Here is a 24,794-nt window from a genome sequence, read left to right on the forward strand (position 1 = left end):
TGTGCACCCCTCACTGTGTTTCCAAATCTCCACCAGCCTTGGGGTCAACCACGCTGACTTTCCACCCCCAGCTTCTCTATTCCAGATACTACTAATGGGAGTTGAAGGCTGACCTTTGCTAGAATTTGGAGCTGAGTATCCAGCTGGGAAGAGTATCAAGGGCTAATCACAGTGGAGCATACATCCAAGTGAAAGACACAAAACAGAGAAATTACTCCAGATACCTTGCTCAAAAGGCAAACATTCCTGATACAGTTCAGGTGCAAAAAAGTAAAGGGAAGCAACAACAAATGTCTCTCAAAAACAGCAACACTGACTCTCCTTTGAGGAGGACCAGGAACACCTAAATAAAAGCAGGACGTTCTTTCCCCCATCCAGACGACGTTCCCTAAGGCAATGGGCAACGTTCATCCTAAGGAGGTATGCAAGAAATACGCCCGACCAAGAAGCAAAACCATGGCTGGAGCTCACCTGTTCCAAAATGACGTTTATTCTTTCCACTTCACAATCTATCAAGTATTTCTTCTCTTGCCGCTTGTCCATTTCCTCAATGATCGCCTTAAACTCCTGAACATCTTTGATGTTTCCCACGGATCGGGCCGTCACTTGCCAATTATTCTGCACAGCAGCTTCCATAATAGCTTGGAGGATGGAAAAACCTAGGGCAAAGGAAAACAAGAGGGTGAGAGGAGTTAAAATAAATGGAAACTCAACTTTTCTGGTTTTAAAGAAACCCTTACTCAGAAGATTGATCACCACGAAATGGGGCCCTAGGCTGGGGAGTTAAAAACAATCCCCTCCTCCAGTTCTAGGCTGAGCATGAGTGCTCTAAGTAGTAAAGCACTAGTAAAGCCAAGCAGAAACAGCAAAACAGAGGTGACAAGCATCCAAGTCTTAATTTTTTGATAACAACTACCAGGACCCGGATAGGAGTAGGTGACTGCATGTTCTCCAGATAGCAATAGCCCTAGCAATAGCACTTAGACTTACATATTGTTTCATAGTGCTTTACAGCATTCTCCGAGCAGTTTACAGAGTCAGCATATTGCCCCTAACAAACTGGATCCTCATTTTACTGAGCTCGGAAAAATGGGAGGCTGAGTCAACCTTGAGCTGGTCAGGATTGAACTCCAGGCAGTGGGCAGAGTTAAGGAAGGAAGGAAGGAAGGAATGAAGAAAGGAAGGAAGGAAGGAAGGAAGGAAGGAAGGAAGGAAGGAAGGAAGGAAGGAAGGAATAGACTTATATGGCACTTCATAGTGCTTTTCAGCCCTCTCTAAGCGGTTTGCAGAGTCAGCCTCTTGCCCCCAACAATCTGGGTCCTCGTTTTACCAACCTCGGAAGGATGGAAAGCTGAGTTATCCTTGAGCCAGTCAGGATCGAACTCCTGGCAGTGGCAGAGTTAGCCTGCAATATTGCATTCTAACCACTGGGTCACCAAGCAGTGGTGGACACCAGCTTCCCAATCCCTTACCATTGGTCAAGCTATCTAGGACTGGGTGGGAATTAAAGTCCCAAATGTCTGGCGGAAACAAAGATGCTTTAATCTTGTACTCATCCTGACTTACCCTTCCATCACGGTCCTAGGTTACCAGACTTCCCAACCGGAGCAGAATGAGAAGCAATGAAAGGCTTTAAAATGGCACAGACTACATTCCCAGATATAGGAAAATGCCAATTAAGTTATTACGGTGCATATCCAAGGCATAAAATAAGGGGCCCTGTGCTTTCACCGAGATTCAATTTTTTTTTTAATTTCATGTGGTGTGTTTTTTAAAAAAGGTAATCATATTAAATAACACTTCTAAGGCTCCCATTAAGGTAATATCGACTCATTTAGCCATTTCAACAGAGCAGAAAGGAAAGCGGAGAAGGAACAAAGCGAGTCACAGTGGGAAGTTTATGCTTGCAAGTGGGCAATTCAGTTCTCATGAACAATGGAGGCTGGGATTTAAGCAGATTGAGTCAAACTCTGGAGAGTTGACTGCAGAGCCACTGGGAAATTTCTCCTTTGAAGGCTATCTATCTGGAACTTTCTTTCTTTCTTTCTTTCTTTCTTTCTTTCTTTCTTTCTTTCTTTCTTTCTTTCTTTCTTTCTTTCTTTCTTTCTTTCTTTCCCCTTATAGCAGAGGTCTCCAACCTTTTGGATACCAGGTACTGGTTCTGTGGAGAGGTTTTTCCGTGGACCAGAGGGGGTGTAGTTTTGTATGCTGCCTGCATCCCGCAGATGGGGCTTTGTTTGTTTGTGCGGATCGGTTGCTGGCATGCCGCAGCCCAGTACTGGTCCACAGACCAGGGGTTGGGGACCCCTGCCTTATAGGACACTCAAAGTTAGAAATCCATTGCCTGTTGACACAGAGAGTTTCTCTGCTACCACGAGGCTATCATTTTTCCATACAAGGATGGAGTATCTTTTGTTCAGCTGATGTTGTCATTGCTGATGTTGACTGGAGATGAGAGCAGTTGCAAATTTATGGAGCTGACTCATCCCTTGTCCTGTCTCAGCTAGACTACTATTATTTACTTTCCCCTGACCTCTCCTTGAAGATGATGGAGAAGATACATTAAAAAGCAAACCACCCAAATACTTCATATCTCATCTGGATGTATTCCAGAGGTCTTACTGACTACAGGGAATCCTGCCCGCCCAATCAATATGTGGCAACTTTTTCACAGTTTAGTACTGAGGTGAGATTTCACCCTCAGGTGCTAATGGTTGCTTTTTTTGCCCTTTGCAAAAGGGATCCAATCGCCTGCTCTTTGAAGCACAGCCTATTTCAAATGATAACTTTTGAGCAAGGTTTTCAGGCTCCCTTAATGATATCTTGACTTTTGCAGTTCGGTGGTTCTTAGATCTTCATGAGTTGCACTTTATTACCTCACAATTAACACATGTTGTGCTTGGGAATACAGTCCGTCTTCCTCACTCTCCAGAGAGGGGCAAAACAGAACATCTACATATGTATAAGACAATGAATTCAGTCTTCCTTAACATCGTATTTTACAAAGATGGCTGTGATGTGTGAGACAACATTACAATTATGCTACATGTCAGAGAATGAGTAAGTACAAGGCTTGGTTACTCATCAGCTTACAAATGACTCATTTGATAGCTGAAAACGCCGAGTGCAATTAAAGTTGAAATTTACATCTTTTTTTTTTTAAACCAAGGGGAGAAAGATTGCTGTTTTACTATGTGTACTTTAAAAGCATTGAATACTGTACTTCTTGTCCTTAAGACAACCTTCAAATGAAGTTGAAGGCCCATGAGTCTTAAAAACGAAGACACGATCACCCATACAATGCACGATTTCCATGCAAATGTTCCTGAAAAGCTTCGGAATCCTCCATAAAAATTTAGTGTCAGGAGGTGGAATAGATACTACAAGTAGTCCTCAATTTACTTAGTGACCATTCAAAGTTACAATGGCACTGAAAATAATGACATAGTAATGCTTCTTGTTCTCCCTCTGGCAGGGATGGGCCAAATAAACTCACACAAGAAGCACATAAGCACACAAATCATGCTTGATCTAAGATCACAGAGCGGCGTTACTGCCTACGGAAGGCAACCAAGCGAATGAGCGAGCCAGTGAAAGCTTTCCATGGAATGGCTACAGTGACACATATCTGCAGGAGAACGCAATTTTTATGACAGGCCCTGTCCTATTCCCGGAGAGCAGAATGGAGATTAGCCTTTTCTCCCTAACCTTCCTCCGCCGGCAACATATTTCCACTGCCCAGAGAAAGAAGGGTTCAGAAGAGAAAGACATGGATGGTGGGCGTCCAGGCTGCTCCTGTTTGAAGCTCCACACAATTATGGAAGGAGAAGGGACTTCAAAGAAGTAATTGGACAGGGAAGATATCAATAGAGCTACCCTCTTAGGCTAAATGATATCTGCTTGGGTAGGCCTAGTTTAATGAAAAGAAGAACTAGGGGTGACATGATAGCAGTGTTCCAATATTTGGGGGGCTGCCACAAAGAAGAGGAGGGGGTCAACCTATTCTCCAAAGCAACTGAAGGCAAGACAAGAAGTCATGGATGGAAACTAATCAAGGAGAGAAGCAACCTAGAACTAAGGAGAAACTTCCTGACAGTGAGAACAATTAACCAGTGGAATGGCTTGCCTCCAGAAGCTGTGGGTGCTCCATCACTGGAGGCTTTTAAGAAGAAATTGGACATCCATTTGTCTGACATGGTTTAGGATCTCCTGCTTGAGCAGGCGATTGGACTAGAAGACCTCCAAGGTCCCTTCCAAGTCTGTTATTCTGAAGTTCCACACAATTATGGAAGAACAAGGGTCCTTAAGAAGTACTTGGACAAGAACGATATAAGTAAAGCTAACGTCTTACGTTAAACAACATCTACTTGTTCAGGAGCAGCCAGGTTGAAGGACAAGTCCTCTTTTTGTCACAAGTTGATGTGCCTCCACCCCTTGCCAGCAAGATAGAAGGAATTGTCTGTTTTCTTGAGATAATGTACCGCCGAGTCCTCTGAACAGGATTTGGGTTTGTTTATTTTTCTTTCTTTGACTTTCTTTAACTTCCACAGTGGACAATATCAGGGATGTGGTGACATCATAGCAGGAGCAGAATTTACTTTTGCTGCCATTTGATGAAGGCTGGAAAGCTTAGGGGGATTAATCCAAGTAGAGATGTAAAGATTATTCCAGGTTTGATTTATATTTTAGAGCGAAGGAGGGGGAGAGAGAGGGACAGATTGGGGGAAAGGAAAGGTCGGTGCTGATGTTCAGCATTGTAGCCAGATATCAGAAATGTGACTTTGGAGGCACCTCAAATGATAAAAATGGGTAGGGTCTTCATGTGGCCTACAGAATAACAGAAGGGACTTTGGAGGTCTTCTAGTCCCACCCCTTGCTCAGGCAGGAAACTCTATACCATTTCAGACAAATGGTTGTCCAATCTCTTCTTGAAAACTTCCAGTGATGGAGCACTCACTGCTTCCAGAGGCAAGTTGTTCCACTGGTTAATTGTTCTGACTATCAGGAAGTTTCTCCTTAGTTCTAGGTTACTTCTCTCTTTGGTTAGTTTCCATCCGTTGCTTCTCGTCCTGCCTTCAGATGCTTTGGAGAATAGCTTGACTCCCTCTTCTTTGGGGCAGCCCCTGAGATATTGGAAAACTGCTGTCATGTCCCCACTAATGTTTGTTGATTTCTCCTGATGTAGATATATATTGTGCAGGCAGGATTTTAGGCTGATTTGGAAAAGGAACTTAGGTCATTCTGCAAGGACACTCTCTGTGGCACAACCTTGTATCGTGAAAAAATATGACATCAGTTGATACTTGCTATGAAGAGCTCACAACATACTTGTCAATTTGGCAAGTGCAAAATCACAAAGGGGAGGCTGGGAAAAAAAAACTGGTGTCGGCTGGCGCCGAAGTGGAGATGCAAATGAGGATATGCCAGCTCCTGTTTATGTATTTATGTAAGGAAAATGGATCTAATTAGGAATCCTGCAGTTAGTAATTAGCGGGTTGGAGGACAATCCCAGGGTCGCTGGAGGAGACAGTTGATGGCTGTTCTGGGAAGGCTGAAAGCTTGAAGTCAGGAACTGCAAAGCTCTGTAATCAGGTAGCTTTCAGCAGGAGGTAAGCAGCTGAAGTCTGTTGAAAGACTTTCAAAAGATACATCCAAAGAAAGGCAAAAAAAAAAGAGTTGATTGAGCGAGTTACAAAATACCTTCCCTATTTGTCAAAGTTCTCCTTGTTCTATGTTTTAAAGAAGACTCAGATTCCCTTATTTGAAAGTTTTTAAATGATATATTTGCAATTTTAGAGGCAAGTCTTCCTTTCTTCCTTCCTTCCTTCCTTCCTTCCTTCCTCCCTCCCTCCCTCCCTCCCACTCCTCCTTCCTTCCTTCCTCCCTCCCTCCCACTCCTCCTTCCTTCCTTCCTCCCTCCCATTCCTCCTTCCTTCCTTCCTTCCTTCCTTCCTTCCTCCCTCCCTCCCTTCCTTCCTTCCTTCCTTCCTCCCTTCCTCCCTCCCATTCCTCCTTCCTTCCTTCCTTCCTTCCTTCCTCCCTCCCTCCACTCCTCCTTCCTTCCTTCCTTCCTTCCTCCCTCCCATTCCTCCTTCCTTCCTTCCTTCCTTCCTTCCTTCCTTCCTTCCTTCCTTTCTCCCTCCCATTCCTCCTTCCTTCCTTCCTTCCTCCCTCCCTCCCTCCCTCCACTCCTCCTTCCTTCCTTCCTTCCTCCCTCCCATTCCTCCTTCCTTCCTTCCTTCCTTCCTTCCTTCCTTCCTTCCTTCCTTCCTTCCTCCCTTCCTTCCTTCCTTCCTTCCTTCCTTCCTTTCTTCCTTCCTTCCTTCCTTCCTTTTCTTGGAGGATCTCCACAATAGGAGAGAAGATGCAAGCTAAAACAGAAAGACCCAGCTGGGTCAAAGTGTCCCCATTTTGGACTAATACAGGTGAGCCCCACACTCAAGTCTCCAGAAGGTCACAAAAAGGGATCACATGATTCCCGGGACACTGCGACCATCATATGAGTCATAAATATGAGTCAGCTACCAAGTGAGTGAATTTTGACTATGTGAATCTAAAAGGAGATGTTTATGGACACTTGATCTCCATTGATCTCATTTTACAGTCTATCCATCTTTCATCAGATGGATTCCCAGCAGCTCAGCTAAAATCCGGAGTAATTCTAAACCCCACTTAACAATGAGCTTTCCTTCTCTTACATTATCTATACATTGGTAATATTTTTTCGATCACTTGGATTCAAACTCTAGTTCACTTACATTGCTCAGTGGAATCTCTTTCACACCAGTTGTGGTAAGGAAGGATTAATGCATTTCATACTGGCACAAATATGCAACAAAAGCGTAATAAATAAAAATAATTTCAAACCATGCATCATCTGAAATTACTTACCGAGTAAATTAATTTTTTTCTACTTGTGCCTGCATAATGCTCGATAGCTCTTTTAAAAAATTAAAGTCTCCCAACTGCTGAGTTTAAATAATGATAAACATTATTCCTTTGAAGAAACAATCACAGGAGATTATGGTAATCAAGCCAGGAATAGAAATTCATACAAAGTATGAATTTCTGTGTTACTTACTGTGTCTTAGATAAATGTCCTAGAAAAACCAAATATTAGGCTATCGGAATTGTCTTCCTATGTCATCAAAAGTGCCTTGATGCTTAACCTTCATCAGCAATGATTTAAAAATACACATTTTCCTTCTTACTAAGCTGTAACTGTACATAATACATACATTTTGAAACTATCCCAAGCAAATAAAAAACTTTTTGCTTTTGTGAATTTTCATTTAAATAAGTTATTTTTAAAAAGTTACCTAGTTTTAAAGAGCAGTAGCTACAAATAGTTTTCCTTAGGGAGCATTTTATTCTTTAGCAATCAGGTTTGTACTGGCAAGTTCATATATTTTCTCTCTGTGTGTGTGTGTCTCTCTCTCTACAGCATGTATGGCTGTATTCCGTATTAATCAACCTGTAATTAAAGTGCCATGAAATTTAAATGAGCTATTCACATCGGAGTGACAATCAAGATCTCATTTTTTGTGCAATATAGATAAATACAAACCAGTGATTCATATTCATTTTAAGAGGTGTGGGTCAAACATGAAACTTTAGATTATGAACACACACATACACACACACACACACTGCAAGAATCCTAGCAGTGAGAAAGTGGTTCAGAGGGTGCAATATACACACAGAACAACTTCCGCAACTAAAGAAGCTGCAAATCTTTTTTTTTTTTCCTGGATTCTTGAAACTCCTTCATTTCCATCCCAGGAAAACACGTATTTACTTTGACAACAAGTCCTATTTGTGTGCATATCGTGGTGATCCTAAATTGGCTTCCCTGTTCAAATCTCCTTCCTTCCTTCCTTCCTTCCTTCCTTCCTTCCTTCCTTCCTTCCTTCCTTCCTTCCTTCCTTCCTTCCTTCCTTCCTTCCTTCTGCCAACTGCCAGCAGTTTGATCTTGACCATCTCAAAGTTGACTCAGCCCTCCATCCTTCCAAGGTCAGTAAAATGAGGACTCAGATTGTTGGGGGATGGAATATGCTGACACTGTAAACTACTTAAAGAGGCTGTAAAGCATCTTTCTTCTGTCTCCCAAGATCATTCTCACATACTATTACAAAGGGTTACAATGGCTGGTCTATCTTTAATACACTTTCGGTAGCGCTCTCTCTGTCTCTCTCTCTCTCTGTCTCTCTCTCTCTCTCTGTCTCTCTCTCTCTCTCCATCTAGGCATTTCTCCTGTTTTTAGTTTCTTTCTCCACTTTCTACATTTTTTTAGTCCCCTTGCTGCTAGTGGTGAGTCTACTTCTCTGCTTTCCTGACTCTTTGCAACTTGGCTTGGGTCCCTTAATTGTATATGTTTCTTGGCATTTAATTCTGCAGTATTAACATTTTTGCTCAGACGTTTTATAAGCCAGGGCTATTTTTAACACTTCTTCTGGGGTGAGGCCTTCCTTCCACATTCACTGTTTATGAGCTTGATGCCATTAATATCCTGTCCTTTATCGCATCAACGTCATGAAAAGCATAATCTTTAGTTATTAGGCGTAACTGTGTGACCCATTCATATATTGGCTCAGTTGCCCTTTGCTGTTTTGATTTTATTGTACAAAACCTCTTGTTTTTCTTCCCAGATCTACCCCAGCAGATAATTTTTGCTAACAGCAGTGTAAGTCTTATAGATATCTCGCCCTACAAAATTGTCCTTCTAGAGATAATTTCAAGCAATATTTCCATGATCTCGAGTCAATTTCAAGCAATATTTCCATGATCTCGAGTCAATTTGATTATTAGACAGAGACTTCCTCATCTGGAATATTTGTTTATTTAATATAGTATTTTTGTTAAATAAGGATGGGAAAGCTTATTTGTAGACCTCTTATGTGAGGGAAGGAGAACCTATCAGGTTATTATTATTTTTTTAATTTACTTTTCAGCATCTAGCCAGGGTAATTTTTTTTATGTTCAGTGTTAGAATAATTTGACATTTGGGTGTTGTTTTTATTTTCTTTCTTCCTTTTTTGTTTGTTTTTTTGTACACAAGATTTTTTTTTCTTCATTGCTAGTACTGGATGTTCATTTTTCTGTTGATCTGTTTTGTATTGTATTCTTGTTGATAAAAGAAATAAATTAATTTTAAAAATCCCAGGAAGATAGGTATCAGAGGTTAGAGATATATTAGATACGTCTTCTCTATTGTGTTATTTTTCCAGATCTCCATTTTTTTTTCAAATAGCCATGTTACAATCTATGCCTCTGGCTGTGGCATGTGCTGATACTTAAAACATACGAAGATACAAACCCACTACCCATCACAACACGGACATATCAATGGACTCAAAGTTTGCCACTTGCACTAAGAGAAATTCTGTACATTCTGTTCTTGAATTTTCCCGCCAGCCTTACTGCATTCCCTTCCCTTCCAGCAAGATCCCATTTTATCTTTCAATTAACCTGACAGAGACTAGTAAGCAATATAAACTTATTGATTAGCCAGCCAAATTTGCTCAGCCATCATTGATTGGCCTGCAATTAGGTCAAGGTGTTCTTTTATAAACAAAATAATAATAAAAAATCTAATTATGGTCTCTGTCTGCCTGTACAACATGCCATAATGACAACATGAAAAGTGGCTGATTAAAGCGGGGGTGTCACATTTCTGTTTAGAACATAGAGGTTACCATTGCTCTAGCCTAAACTTTTTCTTTAATTTCCTACTGGTTTCCCCCCCCCTCCCGCTACCGCCTTCACCTGTTTACCAGATAATGGTTGCCCTGAAGGCTACTAGATGGAGAAACAGTTTGATATTATCGTAGGGAATGAGAGAAGTTTGAATAAGAGATATTTTTGCCAAAAGGAAGGGGAGAAAATAGAAAGATCCATCAAAAAGGCAACAGCGCCTCAAGGAAGTGGTCGTATCAATACTAACACTTTGAATTTCATGCTCTGTTCTTTAGAAAAATGGCATTGCCACCAAAAACATTGCCCAAATGGCTAAATGCAGGGCAGATAGGCCTCTATCACAAAGATAACTGTATGAAACATGCCACAAGTATATAGATTTTAACACAATAACCAAATAACTGAGTGGGAAGGTCTTCTAGTCCAACCCCCTGCTCAAGCAGGAGACTCTATACCACGTCAGACAAGTAATCTTTCCAACCTTTCTTTAAAACCTCCAGTGTTGGAGCACCCACTTCCAGAGGCAAGTCATTCCACTTTTTCTCCCTTTATTATTCACATTTTTCTAAAACGTCTTTGATTCATTTTGTGGAACTTTAGGAAGGTCACCAAACTGTGTGTGGGTGTGTGTGTGGGTGGGATGGTCATTATATTTGGTTATAAAATTTGCAAAGAAGTATGAAGATTCTTGTGGCATGTAGTTTTCTGATTTCTGCAGACTCCTTAACACCTGAAGTATCTTTAACTTTCTAAATGCTTCTTCCTTCAGTCTAAGGACCAGGCATGGCCCAGTGCAAATTTAGGCCTGAAGCTCAGATTTATACTTCTAATACAAAATGTTCCTACCAGGGCTGAGAAACTGGAAGTAGACTTTTATGTTTTTATTACTTACCATTCTGGTTGTTGGCCCTCTGCTACACTAAACAATAAATTATTTGAGCTGTGGTGAGGCAGCAGTTGGAATGCAGTATTGTAGGCTAGCTCTGCCCACTGCCAGGAGTTCAATCCTGACTGGCTCAAGTTTGACTTAGCCTTCCATCCTTTTGAGATCAGTAAAATGAGGACCAGATTGTTGGCGGGGGGAGGGGGCAATATGCTGACTCTGTAATCCACTTAGAGAATGCTGTAAAGCACCATGAAGTGGTATATAAGTCTAAGTGCTATTGCTATTATTTCCTTTGCTCCAGCTGGCTTTCCAGATCTCTAGAGAATTCATTGTTTTGGTTTTTTTTTAATGTTTTGGCACCTCAGTTCTTTTGGGATGAGATTTTTGCATATTCTCCAGATTCATCCACTCAGAGAATTTCTTATAAAATAGTTGACTTCTTATTTTGGTGCGGGAAGAATGTGCAATTGGGTAGGGAGTATGGAAGATTACCTTAGTGGAGACAGGAAGGCTCTGTTGCTTAGGCAAAAGGGAATAAAACATTTTTTTTTTAAGTCCAGAATGTCCAGCTAATGTTTGGAAGTAGTTCAGACAACTCCCTCAGTCACTGAACTACAGGGAGGAGGAGGAAAAAACGGAGCTTGCTTGGATCCAGCAGCTAATCTGGGTCACATTAAACACTCCAAATAAAGTACTTGATTGAAAAAAGCTTTTATAAAACGCTCAGTCATTTTCTCACATTTGAAGCTCAGGCTTTGATTGAAATCAGGTGGGACTCCTGTCACGATCAACAATCAAGATAGATTCCATCCTCTTTTGCATGGACGGTTAATGCACGACTTCGGGGGCCTTAATAACAGACTGAAGGTGGAATCCACCCACCTCGCCCGATTCCATCTGTGCTACACCAGAGTCTTATCTTCAGCAATACTTGATAAAGCACCTGCCGTTTTATCTTCTCTCTGTCGCCTGGATATATGAAAGGAACTGTAACGGGCGTTTACTGACAGCTGCTCTGAAAATTCACTGCATTATTTATTTATTTTAATGGGCCAAGAATAGGATGAACTCAGAAGGGGTTTCCTGAGCACCGCCGTCTATTATATTGTCATTTATGGAAGGGAATTTGGGACAAGCTATGAAAGATGCATAGCTTTTACATCGGCACCAGACTCCGAATGAGGAAACCGACTACTGTAGAACATTTACAATCCCCGATCAGACCATTCGGAAACGAAATTCCTCCTCTTCTTCTTCCACCTCTTCCTCCTAAACTTTTTTTTTTTCATATTCCTCATATTCCTCCTGTTTCATTCTTCAATTGTGTACCTTGTCTAGTTTTTTTAAAAAAAGTTTTTGCAAATCAGCGGAATGTTGGAAAGGAATTGTGGAAAGGGAATTAGGACGGGGTCAACCTGTCTATCCATTAGAAAGATAATATTAATAAAGATGACAGAATAATAGAGTTGGAAGGGACCTTGGAGGTCTTCTAGTCCATCCCCTTGCTCAAGCAGGAGACTCTATAACCAATTCACATAAATGGTTGTCCAATCTCTTCTTAAAAGCCTCCAGTGTTGGAGGACCCACAACTTCTGAAAGCAAGTAATTCTATTGATTAATTGTTCTAACTGTCAGAAAATTCCTCCTCAGTTCTAGGTTGCTTCTCTCCTTGATTGGTTTCCATCCATTGCTTCTTGTCCTGCCTTTAGGTGCTTTGCAGAATAGATTGACACACACACACACACACACACACACACCCCTCTTCTTTGTGGCAGCCCCTTCGATATTGGAACACCACTGTCATGTCACCCTAATCATGTCACCTTCTATCATGCCACCGCTATCCAGTGGTGTGATTCAAATAGGTGAACAACCAGTTCTCTGTGTGGATGCTGCTTCCGGAAGTCCGTTCTGAGCCTGGGCAACAAAAAGTTAGCTTCCGGTTCTGCCAAAGTGGTGCCAACTGGCTGAATCCCACCGCTGCCGCTATCATATCAGTGACAGAGTTTTCTAAAAGCTGAAAAGAACAGGACCAAATCTGATAGTGAAGGAGAAGCTGGCCAAAATATAACCCAGTTTCAAAACGAGCAAGTGGGCAGGAGGGGGCTATGGAAAAAAAAAATCTGAAAAATTCTCCTAGTGCATCTCTATGGGTAGAATAATAAGCGAGTGGCTTAGACTGCCGGAGACTGCCAGGCCTCTCCCATCCAAGCTGGATTGGTACAGTCCAGAGAAATCCCTTCCAGATTTCTCCAGAAACTTCTATTCCTAGAATGATAGGTTTGCCAATAAAATTCCTTCCCAGCCATTTATTCATTTTGCAGAGGACTACAGAGATTTAAAACATCTGTTTAGCCTTGGGTATACGAGGGATAGATAGAAAAATGCTCTCAGCTTTCTAAATTCTGTTATGATAGTCTGTATCAAAAGAGTAGAATTCCAGTTTGTCTGTTTTTTGATGGCTTCTTTTGACCTCATCTATCTGACGCATTTCCGCCTTTCACTAAAATAAAATCACAAGGTAGCAGAAACTATCCTGAGAAATGCTAAGGAAGAGATGGAAGCAATTCTGGATCCTTAAATAGACAGAAATAAAACTTCGGATGAACATCAGTACAAAAACGTTCTTCTAATTCTTGATCTCCTAAACAAAGCTAACAGGTTGGGGAGCAATGAGACCCTCACCCTAACCCTAACCCAACTCTGATTCCAGGAAACAGCCAGACAGACCGGAGGATGGGGATAGAAATTAAATGAGTCCTTCCTCTCATTTTAGATGCATAAGACATTGTCCTCAACAACAGACCTGAGCTATAATCCAACTTGCATAGTGAATGAAGTATCCTTTACTTAAATTATTTACCGATTTATATACCCTATGAAAATTAAACATGCTTTATCTTACCCTGCAAAGAGTAGCTCAAGCATTGCATATTTATGCTCTCATTAAAATTTAAATGAGAATCTATTAAAATGGGAGCCTGCTTATCAACAGCATGCGGGTCAGATTCTCAAGTAACCATATTTTCACAAGTGCCGGGCTTGGCTGCCTAAGTCTAGGACTATTGGCATCTAGCAACCTTCCCCTTTGTGCTCCCTACTGTGGGGTCCTTGGTGCTCTCTGAGCCTGCAGACGTTTTTTTACCCAACTACGCCATATCATCAGAAAGCACCAAGAACACCACAGTTCAATCCTCAAGCCTTAGCTAATGGGTTGACTTATTCAGTGGTGTGTTTGCTTGTTTTCTTGGCTGTCCATGATTTTCTCAGGACAAAGTTGACAAGCATCACTCATCTTCCTATCTTCCTATCCTGCTTCTTCAGAGTTCAGTAAGCCTGTGGCACAAGCCTTATTCTTTTCTTTCTTTTCCTTTCCTTTCTTTTCCTTTTCTTTCCCTCTCTCTCTCTCTCTCTCTCTCTCTCTCTCTCTCTCTCTCTCTCTCTCACTGGAAAGCTCTAAGTGACATTTTAGGTAGCTGGAGAAAAATAAAGCAATGCCTTCCAGATCACAATCTAATCTCAAACTCCCAACCATGGTAGTTTGAACCAAAATAAAACCAAGGTAAACTAAGCCCCTTTCTGAGGACTGCTTCTTAGCCACCTTAAAATGTCACACAAAGGTAAGGAAGCAAATTGTGGTGCCCTTGTGCTATAAATCCTTCCTCAGCCAGCAAAGAATATTCCAGCCTCCCAATCGTCTGAAACAGAGTTCGTTTTATTCCGCAGAGCTTCTGGGACACCTTATCCTAAGACTGAGCGTCAGGCTTTCCTTCTCTCTGACAGCTGCTAACACAGCCACTTGCTATGAAAATGCTTGCAAACGCAATTTCCCTGGTAATGCAATATTTAAGCTGGGAAGAAATGGCTCCCTGCAATTTCTCACGGATTGTCCAATTTTAACAATACCCTCGTAAGCTAATAATGTTTACATGTGTGGAGAGAGAGAGAGATTGAGAAAGAGAGAGCGGAGATAGTTAAATGATAATATATTTCCAGACCTGACAGAAAACTGTTCTGTATTGTCTTCCAGAAGTGGTTGTGCCCTGAAGCAGCAAAAAAAATTGACAGTGCAAATTATTAAAAGTACGACAGTTCCAGGATCTTCCCCTCTCTTTCCTTTCCAAAGGCGGCAACATACGTGAGAACTTTCATTCTACCATCTAATTCAAGAAATTATCATTTACTACTGTCACTGAAGAGGCTCTGGAAAACTGGTTGAAAATTCTTTACAATGCATTAGGAGAGCCTGTCCAAAAATTGCCACCTATTTAAGATGCTGACAAAACTTACTGCAACCCTTTAGAATAGGGGTTGGCAACTATGGCCCCTTTACAAACTGTGGACTTCAACTCCCAGCATGGGACCCTAGTTGCTCACCCCTGGTTCAGGAGAAAAGATCTGGAGTGTCTTAAGGCACCACGGCATCATAACTGCACCAAAAGAGAGACTCTTAAAGATTGCAACCAAATCTTTCTAGAAAGAGTGCAGAGAAGAGCAACAAAGATGATCAGGGGACTGGAGACTAAAACATATAAGGAACGGTTGCTGGAATTGGGTATGTCTAGTATAATGAAGAGAAGGACGAGGGGGGACATGATAGCAGTGTTCCAGTATCTCAGGGGCTGCCCCAAAGAAGAGGGAGTCAAGCTGTTCTCCAAAGTGCCTGAAGGCAGGATGAGAAGCAAAGGATGGAAACTCATCAAAGAGAGAAGCAACCTAGAACTAAGGAGAAACTTCCTGACAGTGAGAACAATTAACCAGTGGAACCACCTGCCTCCAGAAGTGGTGAATGCTCCAACCCTGGAGGTTTTTAAGAAGCGACTGGACAGCTATTTGTCTGAAATGTTATAGGGTTTCCTGCCTGAGCAGGGGGTTGGACTAGAAGACCCTTCCAACTCTGTTATTCTATTTTGTATCAAATATTGTATATATTTATAGTAGGAATGCTGCAGACTTTTGATCTGGAAATTCAGTCCCGAAGGAATTCCATCAAGCTGATCAATCAGATTGGCATGCTATGTCAAAACAACCGGCTCAGAGGGCTGATTTCCTTCAGGTGCGTTCCTGTTGATTTTGGGTGATGGCGTGGAGAAACAAAAATGGCTTCTCGCACACCGATCCAGAAAGCTGACTCAGACAGATTCACCAATTTGATCTGAACTTCCCAATCAAATGAAATCGATTTCCAAAATCAAAGTGAATTCACTTCTAAACCAAGTCAACAATTCCGTGGTAACGACAGACTGGGTGGGACTAAAAAGTTCAATCGATCAATTCCAACTTTGCAAGATTTTTTTTTTCCGCGAGAAGTTGAAATTGATTGATTGATTGAACCTTTTTTTTTTTTTTTGCACACGGCGGCGGAGACCTAAAGCGAAAAGGTTTAATAAAACCCAGCTGAAGGCCTAGGACTGGGGTGATGGCGCACATGCCCACAGAGAGGGCTCTGAGTGCCAGCTCTGGCACCTGTGCCATAGGTTCACCACCACTGTCCCAGAGGGAAGAAATATAGATAAAAATTATGACAGTAGGGAGAATAGTGGGATGTGTTGGGAAGGGTAAGTCAAACCTTGTTTAGAGGTTTTCAGATTCACCTTTCTTGTCTGACTCCTTTGATGCATTTACAATTGAAGGGAGTAGATGCCACCTCCAGGTTTGATGGTTGGGGGTTGTCAGTTGCTGAGGTCTAACTTAACAAGATCCTCCTTATAGTTCAAATATACAGGTAGTCTTCGCCTTACAACAGTTCATCTAGTGACTGTTCAAAAGTACAACAGCGCTGAAAAAAGCGACGGATGGCCTTTTTTTCACACTTAGGAGCATTGCGACATCCCCATGGTCATGTGATCAAAATTCAGATGCTTGGCAACTGGCATGTACTTATGACGGTTGCAGGGTCCCCTTTTGCGACCTTCTGAGAAGCAAAGTCAATGGCGAAGCCCGATTCACTTATTAACTTAACAACTGCAGTGATTCATTTAACAACGGTGGCAAGAAAGGATTGCTGAACGGGGCAAAATTCACTTAACAAATGTCTCCCTTAACCAGAAAAGTTTTGAGCTCGAAGGTGGTCGTAAGTCAAGGACTACCTAAGAGGAAAGAAATCAGCTAGGGGGAAAAAGGGGGTATTCTTACCTCGTTCAGTGTCATAGAGATATACGAATTTTTCCCAGTTATAGTAGGTCAGAAGGCTTAGGATGGCCCCTTTCAGAGCCGGCCGCATCTGGATGACGAACTGCACCTCAGCATCGGTTGGAAAGCTGGGCGTGATGAAGGACGTGTGCAGTGCCCCACAAAAGGACGTCAGCGTGTTCATTGACATCTGGTCATAGAATCCAAAGATGGCATAGACTCCTCTGGAGAACTGGGAACAGACTAGGAAGAGCAGAAGAACAAAGTAATTAGCATAGAGGGATGTCCAGGAGGAAGGATTCCAACACTTTGGAAATAGTGGATCCCCTAAAGTCTGGATCCCTTCATCTCCACTGAAGATGTTACCTAGCCTGGTAAAATGAAACATTTGGAAACCAACCCATAGGCTCGGAGAACGAATCTTCGCCCTCATCTTACAGCCGAGCTGCAGATATTCACCACTATGGCAAACTTTGGAAATAGCAATAGCACTTGGACTTCTATACCACCCCATAGTGCTTCACAGCCATCACTAAGTGGGTTACAGAGTCAGCACATTGTCCCCAACAATCTGGGTCCTTATTTTACCAACTTCGGAAGTACAGAAGGCTGAGTTAACCAGTCGGAATCACTGGCACTTAGCAGAGTTATGGAAGGAAGGAAGGAAGGAAGGAAGGAAGGAAGGAAGGAAGGAAGGAAGGAAGGAAGGGAGGGAGGGAGGGAGGGAGGGAGGGAGGGAGGGAGGGAGGGAGGGTAACAGCAATACCACTTAGACTTATATACCACTTCATATTACTACACAGCCCTCTCTAAGCGGTTTAGAGTCAGCCTCTTGCCCCCAACAATCTGGATCCTCATTTTACCAATCTTGGAAGGATGGAAGGCTGAGTCAATCTTGAGCCAGTCAAGATCAATCTCCTGGCAGTGGGCAGAGTCAGACTGCAATACTGCATTCTAACCACAGCTCTTGTAGAAACAGGAGATTGCAATTCTGCTGACTTAAAAGTCTTTGATGAACAGCTGATGAGCTAGGATTAGGTGAGGACATAATAGCAGTCTTCCAGTACTTGAGGAGCTGCCAGAAAGAAGAGGGGGTCAACCTACTCTCCAAAGCACCAGAAGGCAGGACATGCATTTTCCAAAACCAAGTCCAGTTGCCCTTTGAAAAAGCACCTTTGGGACAAAGTAATTGGTCTTGCTTTTCAGCCACTAATACAAACAACTCCTGTGGACTAGATACCCTCTTATTTCAGGCATCTAAAGGCCTTTCTCCCCTTCCTTTGTGGAGTTCAGAAAAAGTAAAGACAGTAGGGTGATGATTGTGTTAATAGATCCTTGCTTCTGTGTGAAGTACGGCTGCAGACAGAATAAGCAGCTCATAAATGGGTTGTTAAATAAGCAATTTTAACAAGTCAAGATGAAGCAAGCAGTCATAAAATTTCTTTAGAAGAAGCCCCAGCCCCATCAGCCTTATTTTCTTAATAATTAGGGCTCCTTAGAAACGCTTTCCAATTTTACGCACTTACATTGAGTACTTATTTCGGGGCGGGGGGCTTAATATATATATTTTAAAACCCACATAAAATAAAGACACTAATCACGTTTATTGTTGCCTCTTCCAGTGCAGTATGTGAAAGGACCCTCCTTTTGATAAGACAGGGAAGGGCGGTCAAGCCTTAGACTGTGAGAAATTCTCTCTCTATTGTAACAGTTGCTTGCAGTCTTGAGTGTGAATGTCGAAACTGTGTTCCAGAAGGCCGAAAGCACCCAAGGTCACCGGTTTTGCTCCAACCGGTCTCACGTGCAAAGGCTGAGGCCCTTTTGGGAGACGACAGACATCTCCTGCAATGGTGACCTTGTCCCCTGAAAACCTCCTGAGATCCCTCATGAGAACATCCAAAGCTCGCCACATTGGATGATCTTGTGCGGGTTTCTCCCATTGTGTCTAAAAAGCCTCTGATTGATGACATGGTGGGGAAGGTTTCACAAATACACCCAAGAGTCTCACAAGCCCCAGGAGGCCAACCTATCCCAACGCCACCACATTAGGGAAGCGAAGGACACTGTTGTCAAAACATGCCTAAAAGATCAATCAATAAACAGCCCAATCTAGCAAATTCTTTCCGTGAGAGAGATGTTTGGGCCTATCTGTACAGGCAGCCCACAACTGGCAGCAGACGGTGGCTTCATTTGACCCACGTTGTTTGTTTGTTTGTTCCCTGGGATTCGTTGTTTGTTTCCTTTGCTGGTAGTAAGCCACCTCAAGGACCACTGCAGCAAACCAACAAACGGAATCTGGGAACGGTATTAAAAAAAAAAAACAGGCATAACCTGTGTGTGTGTGTGTGTGTGTGTGTGTGTGTGTGTGTGTGTGTGTGTGTGTGTTTCCCTCTCTCTCTCTCTCTCTCTCTCTCTCTCTCTCTCTCTCTCTCTCTCTCTCTCTCTCTCTCTCTGCATTCTCTCTGCATTTTGTCAGCCACTAAGCATATCTCATTGATTCCCAAAGTCTCAGAAAGAGGATGGGCAGACAATTAAAAAAGAAGAGGGGAGAAAGAAGGGTAGGAAACTGTACAAGGAAGAATGGCTTTGCTAAAACACAAAGCTGGGTCAAGTTGTTACAATTAAAGCTTCTGAGCTGCAGGGGGGGGGGAAACCCCGAGAATATCATATTTGCTGCAGATATGTTTAGTCTGGTTTGTGTTAAATTTTTAATGATTATCTTTATTCCAATATATGCATGATTTTAGAAGTTGCTTAGAGCTTTGTTACGTCGAGCAATATATAAATTATAATACAGGCAGTTCTCAACTTACAACTGCAATTGAGCCCAACGTTTCTGAATAGAATAGAATAGAATAGAATAGAATAGAATAGAATAGAATAGAATAGAATAGAATAGAATGCAGAATGGAATGCAGAATGGAATAGAATAGAATAGAATAGAATAGAATAGAATAGAATAGAATAGAATAGAATAGAATAGAATAGAATAGAATAGAATGCAGAATGGAATGCAGAATGGAATAGAATAGAATAGAATAGAATAGAATAGAATAGAATAGAATAGAATAGAATAGAATAGAATAGAATAGAATAGAATAGAATAGAATAGAATAGAATGCAGAATGGAATGGAGTAGAGTAGAGTAGAGTGGAGTGGAGTGGAATGGAATGGAATAGAGTGGAGTAGAGTAGAGTAGGGTAGAGTAGAGTAGAGTAGAGTAGAGTAGAGTAGAGTAGAGTAGAGTAGAGTAGAGTAGAGTAGAGTAGTTGGAAGGGACCTTGGAGCTCATCTAGTCCAACCCCCTGCTCAAGCAGGAATCCCTATACCATTTCAGACAAGTGGCTGTCCAGTCTCTTCTTAAAAACTTTTAGTGTTGGAGCATTCACAACTTCTGGAGGCAAGTTGTTTCACTGATTAATTGTTCTAACTGTCAGGAAATGGTATAGAGTCTCCTGCTTGAGCAAGAGATGGGACTAGAAGACCTCCAAGGTCCCTTCCAGCTCCATTCTTATCGAATCATAGTTTGAATCAATGCTTCAACTAGCAAGCCGCTAAGTCCTTTATAGCACAGAGAGAAGGAAGGAAAGAAAAAGGAAATCAATTAGTAATGTCAGATACCTGGTAGACAGGGGTGTAATGTAGCAATTTTAGTTTATTTCTATTAACAGGAAACGTTGATGCAACATCCTGTGTTGCATTCGGGGATCTATTTCAAGATAGCTCTTGGAAGAAAGCAAAGCCGTAGGGAGTTATTGTTGAATTTTCAAACGATACAGCAAGATTCCATCAAACTCCCAAAGCATCTTTGCTGAAAGCTTTCCTGGCAGATATATAGTTATTACATCTTCTCGGGGCCTCCAAAGGAAATTAATCAAGTGCATTCAATCTTAATCAGTAGCTGGGTTAAGATTGAATGCACTGCAATCTTGGTCATGAGTTCTAATCTGGAAGGCTAACTATGCTTTTCACGATGACTTTTACAGCAGTGGATTGCTCTTAATAAAGCGAGAATTTGGGTTTGGTTTTTTTTTTTCCTTCCTTCAGATCTCCTCATAACGTAAGGGGAAAAAGTGAAGATTGTGTTCCCACCATTACTGGTTAACTGTAGGTTTCCCCCCCCCCCTATTCAGGTTGGAAACTCCCCCAAGGCTAATTAAATACAAACATTTCCGTTTTGTGACACTTAAGGATAACCATGTTTGGAGACAATTCTGAATTCCTGGTAACATCGGTCCAATAGCATCAGTCTTAGTTTTTGTGCTCCCTTTAGGCTCCGATCTTCCACTGCTTTGGGAGAAATAAGCCTATCGCTACGATTTCAACTCAGCAAAGTGCTAAAAGTAGAATTTGGAGAGACAGTAAAACAAAAAAACGAAAAAAGAATTGCGAAAGTTATAAGCAGAGCCGATTAGCAGCCCGGCCAATTTTCTTTTCAATGTCTGGTTAGCTTGCCTGAATAGCATGCATTCCAGGCATTATAGTTATTCTTTTCTTTAAAAAATGAATTTTGCAAGATTGAATAGCCCATCCTTTAATTTGGAACGCTGTCAAAGAAGAGAGGTTTTCATCAAAAGAGCCCTGGGGGCAGAGAAATCCCCCAACACACATACACAAAAGTAAAGCCTGGGGTTTAATCCCCAAGGTTCTTTTTCTAGGGGCAATTGGACTTTCTTTGTTTTTTCCTTGAAGTTCTGGACTGAAGAAACTTCTTAGATGAGAAGAGAAATGTTTTCAAGGATAAAAAAAACAAACAAGAAAGTCTAGTTCCCTTTTTGGAAAAAGCACTTTTGGGACAATCATGAACTGGATGACTGAGAATCTCCACAGTCACCTGGGGTTTAATGGATCTCAGTTTAGCTGACTGTATACATATTTCTCCAAATATAAACCCAAAATAATGGGCAAAATCCATTATAGTCAAAGTAGTCTGGGTGAGGCCTTTGAACTCTGGTGCTGGAGAAGACTCCTGCGAGTCCCCTGGACTGCAAGGCGATCCAACCGGTCAGTCCTAGAGGAGATCAACCCCGACTGCTCTTTAGAAGGCCAGATCCTGAAGTTGAAACTCAAGTACTTTGGCCACCTAATGAGAAGGAAGGACTCACTGGAGAAGAGCCTGATGCTGGGGAAGATGGAGGGCAATAGAAGAAGGGGACGACAGAGAACGAGATGGCTGGATGGAGTCTCTGAAGCAGTAGGTGTGAGCTTAAATGGACTCCAGAAGATGGTAGAGGACAGGAAGGCCTGGAGGAACATTGTCCATGGGGTCGCGATGGGTCGGACGCGACTTCTCAACTAACAACAACAACAAGTCTGGGCGAGTCAATTCCATGTATCATTTTCGTCCATTTACATTGTTTGTGCCACAACATCAGTGTAAGAAATAATGTAAACTAATGCAAATGATATGAAGGGAACATTTGCATAATAGCAGAGTGATGCAAAGGATGGAAGCTAATGCAAACAAGATAATTTTGATTTCATGGGTGTGCCAGTTTAATGTACCCCATCGTCCCAAATGGTCCAGTAAACGAGGGCTTGACGTATGGCTGTGGGTATGATTTTTGACAAAGGAAACACCAGGGAGAAGAGACAATGGTTTCCTCACCAGTGGAAAAATATTTGTGGTGACTGTTGAGTTTACTAAAGATCTTTTCAAGCAAGCCAAGTTCCAGACCAGCTTTTTCTAGTCTAGTGGACTTGAGATGTCAGGGTACATAATCTTTTATGGACAAGGGGCCTTACCAGATAATTAACCGGAGCACTGAATGAAACAGATGTGTCAAGAATTGCATTCCAACATGTAAATGAGATCAGGAGAAAGGTCAGAAACTAAAATGGATCTCCCTGAAAAGAAATGAAATTGATCATTGCAGTGCATCTCTTTGCTTCGTAAATTGTGTTGTCCTGATTGCATTAACATCACAATTTGGTGGCACCTTCTCAACCAGTTTTTTTTTGGGGGGGTGCATATCTTTCAGAGGGCCCTGCGTTTGGTCCTACATCCAGCCCACTCCAATCAACCCCAATACTTTGGACCCACGGCCACTCAAAACATCTGGCGATGAGCACTCCAGATGTTGCATTCAGCACCGGCACTCAAAAAGATATCTTCCTCCATATCCATCTTCCTCTCAATGAGAAAAAAGCCACCCAGCCCCAGTGTTATAAAGTTTCCTCGATGTAAATTATGCCTAATCAGTATTTATCAGGCTCGGTTAATTGGCACATAACAAAAGAGATGTCTGAAGTACTGTACTCATAATGAGGACACTGAACAACAAGGGCAGCAATCAGACAATGAGCATCTGATTACAGAAACAGGAAGTTGCTGGGTTTCCTGACTATGTCAGACTTCAACGGAAGAGACAGAGTACCAATTGATGCATTTGGCAAAGGGGAGGGGGAGGCCAACGCAAGGTGTATTGAAATCTAGCAGAACAAGATTCAAGCTCTACCCCAACTCTAGGAAAGACCCCTCCCCTTTCTCTCCTCAAGCTTTATTTTACAATGGTATCTTTTTTGGCAAGCAAGCCATTAGTGTCAGCACATATAAGAGTCGGCCATTCTTTTAAAACAGAAAGGAGATGGACCTTTTTATTTATTTTATTTTTATTCTGCCTTTGTTATTTTTTTTGACCAATAACTCAAGATGGCGAATATATATAATACTCTTCCTCCTCCTCTGATTTTCCCCTGTAAGGTAGGTTGAATGGAGAGAATGAGAGACTAGCCCAAAGTCACCCAGTTGGCTTTCAGGCCTAAGGCAAGACTACAATTCACGGTCTCCTGATGATTGGACCAAAATCACCCAGCTGGCTTTCATACCGAAGGTGGGATTAAAACTCACCCTCTCCTGGTGATTGGACCAAAGTCAGCCAGCCAGCATTGATAGCTAAGGCAGGACAAGAACTCACTCTCTTCTGGTGATTGGTCCAAAGTCACCCACTGGCTTTCATGCCTAAGACGAAACTAGAACTCACAGCTCCCACATTCTAGCCTGGTGCCTTAACCCTTAGACCAACATGGTTCTCAGAGTTTACATGGACGACACAGTGGTGTCTCAGTACTGGATTCAGATTTCATACAAGCCGAGACAAGAATATTAGGGCAGGAGTCTGATGTAAGAGCTTATGCTCCCAGGATTCAGGTCATCATGGCCAACTCGTTGCTGGACAAAAGTTACACTAACAACAAAGAAATTGTGGAGTAGTATCATTAAAGAAAGGATGCAAAAGAAGGGACAGAATGAAATGTGATCGACAAAAAATAAAATATCTTTTTATTTATTTTAAATGATTAAATAGAATTGTTAAATTGTTCCACAGTGAGTTGTTTCATGACAAGTGGGCCATGGTGAGTTGGCCGCAGCGAGTTGGCTGTGGCAAGTTGTCTCACCCCCCCCCCACCCCCCGAATTCCTGGGTCTAAATCTGTGTCCGGTTCTCCTTATTCCGGTTATGTCCTTCCAAGGAAGTTATAATACTCCCTCTCCTGACTTTCGGCCACGCCACCTCCCATCCAAACAGGCATTTGTGACATCCGAGGCGCGTTCGATAACAGCATCCTTCACACTCCCTCGTTTAGCAAACTGGAATTGAACAATTCTACCAGTGGATGAAGTGATTAAGTGAAGTGCCTCTTCAACCAGGAAGCAATAAAAGACTTCACTTCCTAAGAAGCATCAATTCCCCTAAAGAGAAGGGGGAGGTTGGGGTGCCTGTAGCTAGTTTTCTTGCACATTTTTAATCTTGGTGAACCAAAGAGGGGGTGACTCTTTCCCTCTGCCCAACCACCCCCAACAGCCAACTAACCCAGTTATCAGTCAATGTTAGCTTTGTACTGCAGCAGCCAAACAGCTCGTGAAACTGAATGGAAACAAAGATTTAAGGCATATAAATAGAATTCATCCTGCAGGTAAGGAGCAGTAAAATGGAACTGTGCCAGCAGCATTCATTGTCCAGGCAAATAACAAGAGAGAGAGAGGAAGATTTCATATCAGATGAAAGAGCTTAGTATCAATCAATATAGAATATGAACTCTCTGCATCTCTGAGTATTAACCACATTCCACTATTTTAT

At 42.1% G+C, this 24,794-nt stretch overlaps 1 protein-coding gene across 6 annotated transcripts in view; it reads right to left on the reverse strand.

The window, feature by feature from the left end:
• GRIA3 (glutamate ionotropic receptor AMPA type subunit 3) overlaps positions 1-24,794 on the reverse strand; it is a 101,997-nt gene that overhangs the window by 57,559 nt on the left and 19,644 nt on the right. For all 6 annotated transcript variants that reach the window (XR_005558178.1, XM_039355626.1, XM_039355627.1 and 3 more), the window contains exons 3-4: positions 16,718-16,957; positions 472-659 (exon numbers count right to left, since the gene is read on the reverse strand). Coding sequence is in view for 5 of the 6 variants with exons in the window: in XM_039355626.1 (XP_039211560.1) it covers positions 472-659; positions 16,718-16,957 (428 nt within the window). In the remaining variant the exon portion in view is untranslated. The remainder of the gene's footprint in view (positions 1-471; positions 660-16,717; positions 16,958-24,794) is intronic.

This window comes from Crotalus tigris, unplaced genomic scaffold (assembly GCF_016545835.1).
Source record: "Crotalus tigris isolate CLP2741 ecotype Arizona unplaced genomic scaffold, ASM1654583v1 scf7180000018701.437623, whole genome shotgun sequence".
Taxonomy (NCBI): Eukaryota; Metazoa; Chordata; class Lepidosauria; order Squamata; family Viperidae; genus Crotalus; species Crotalus tigris.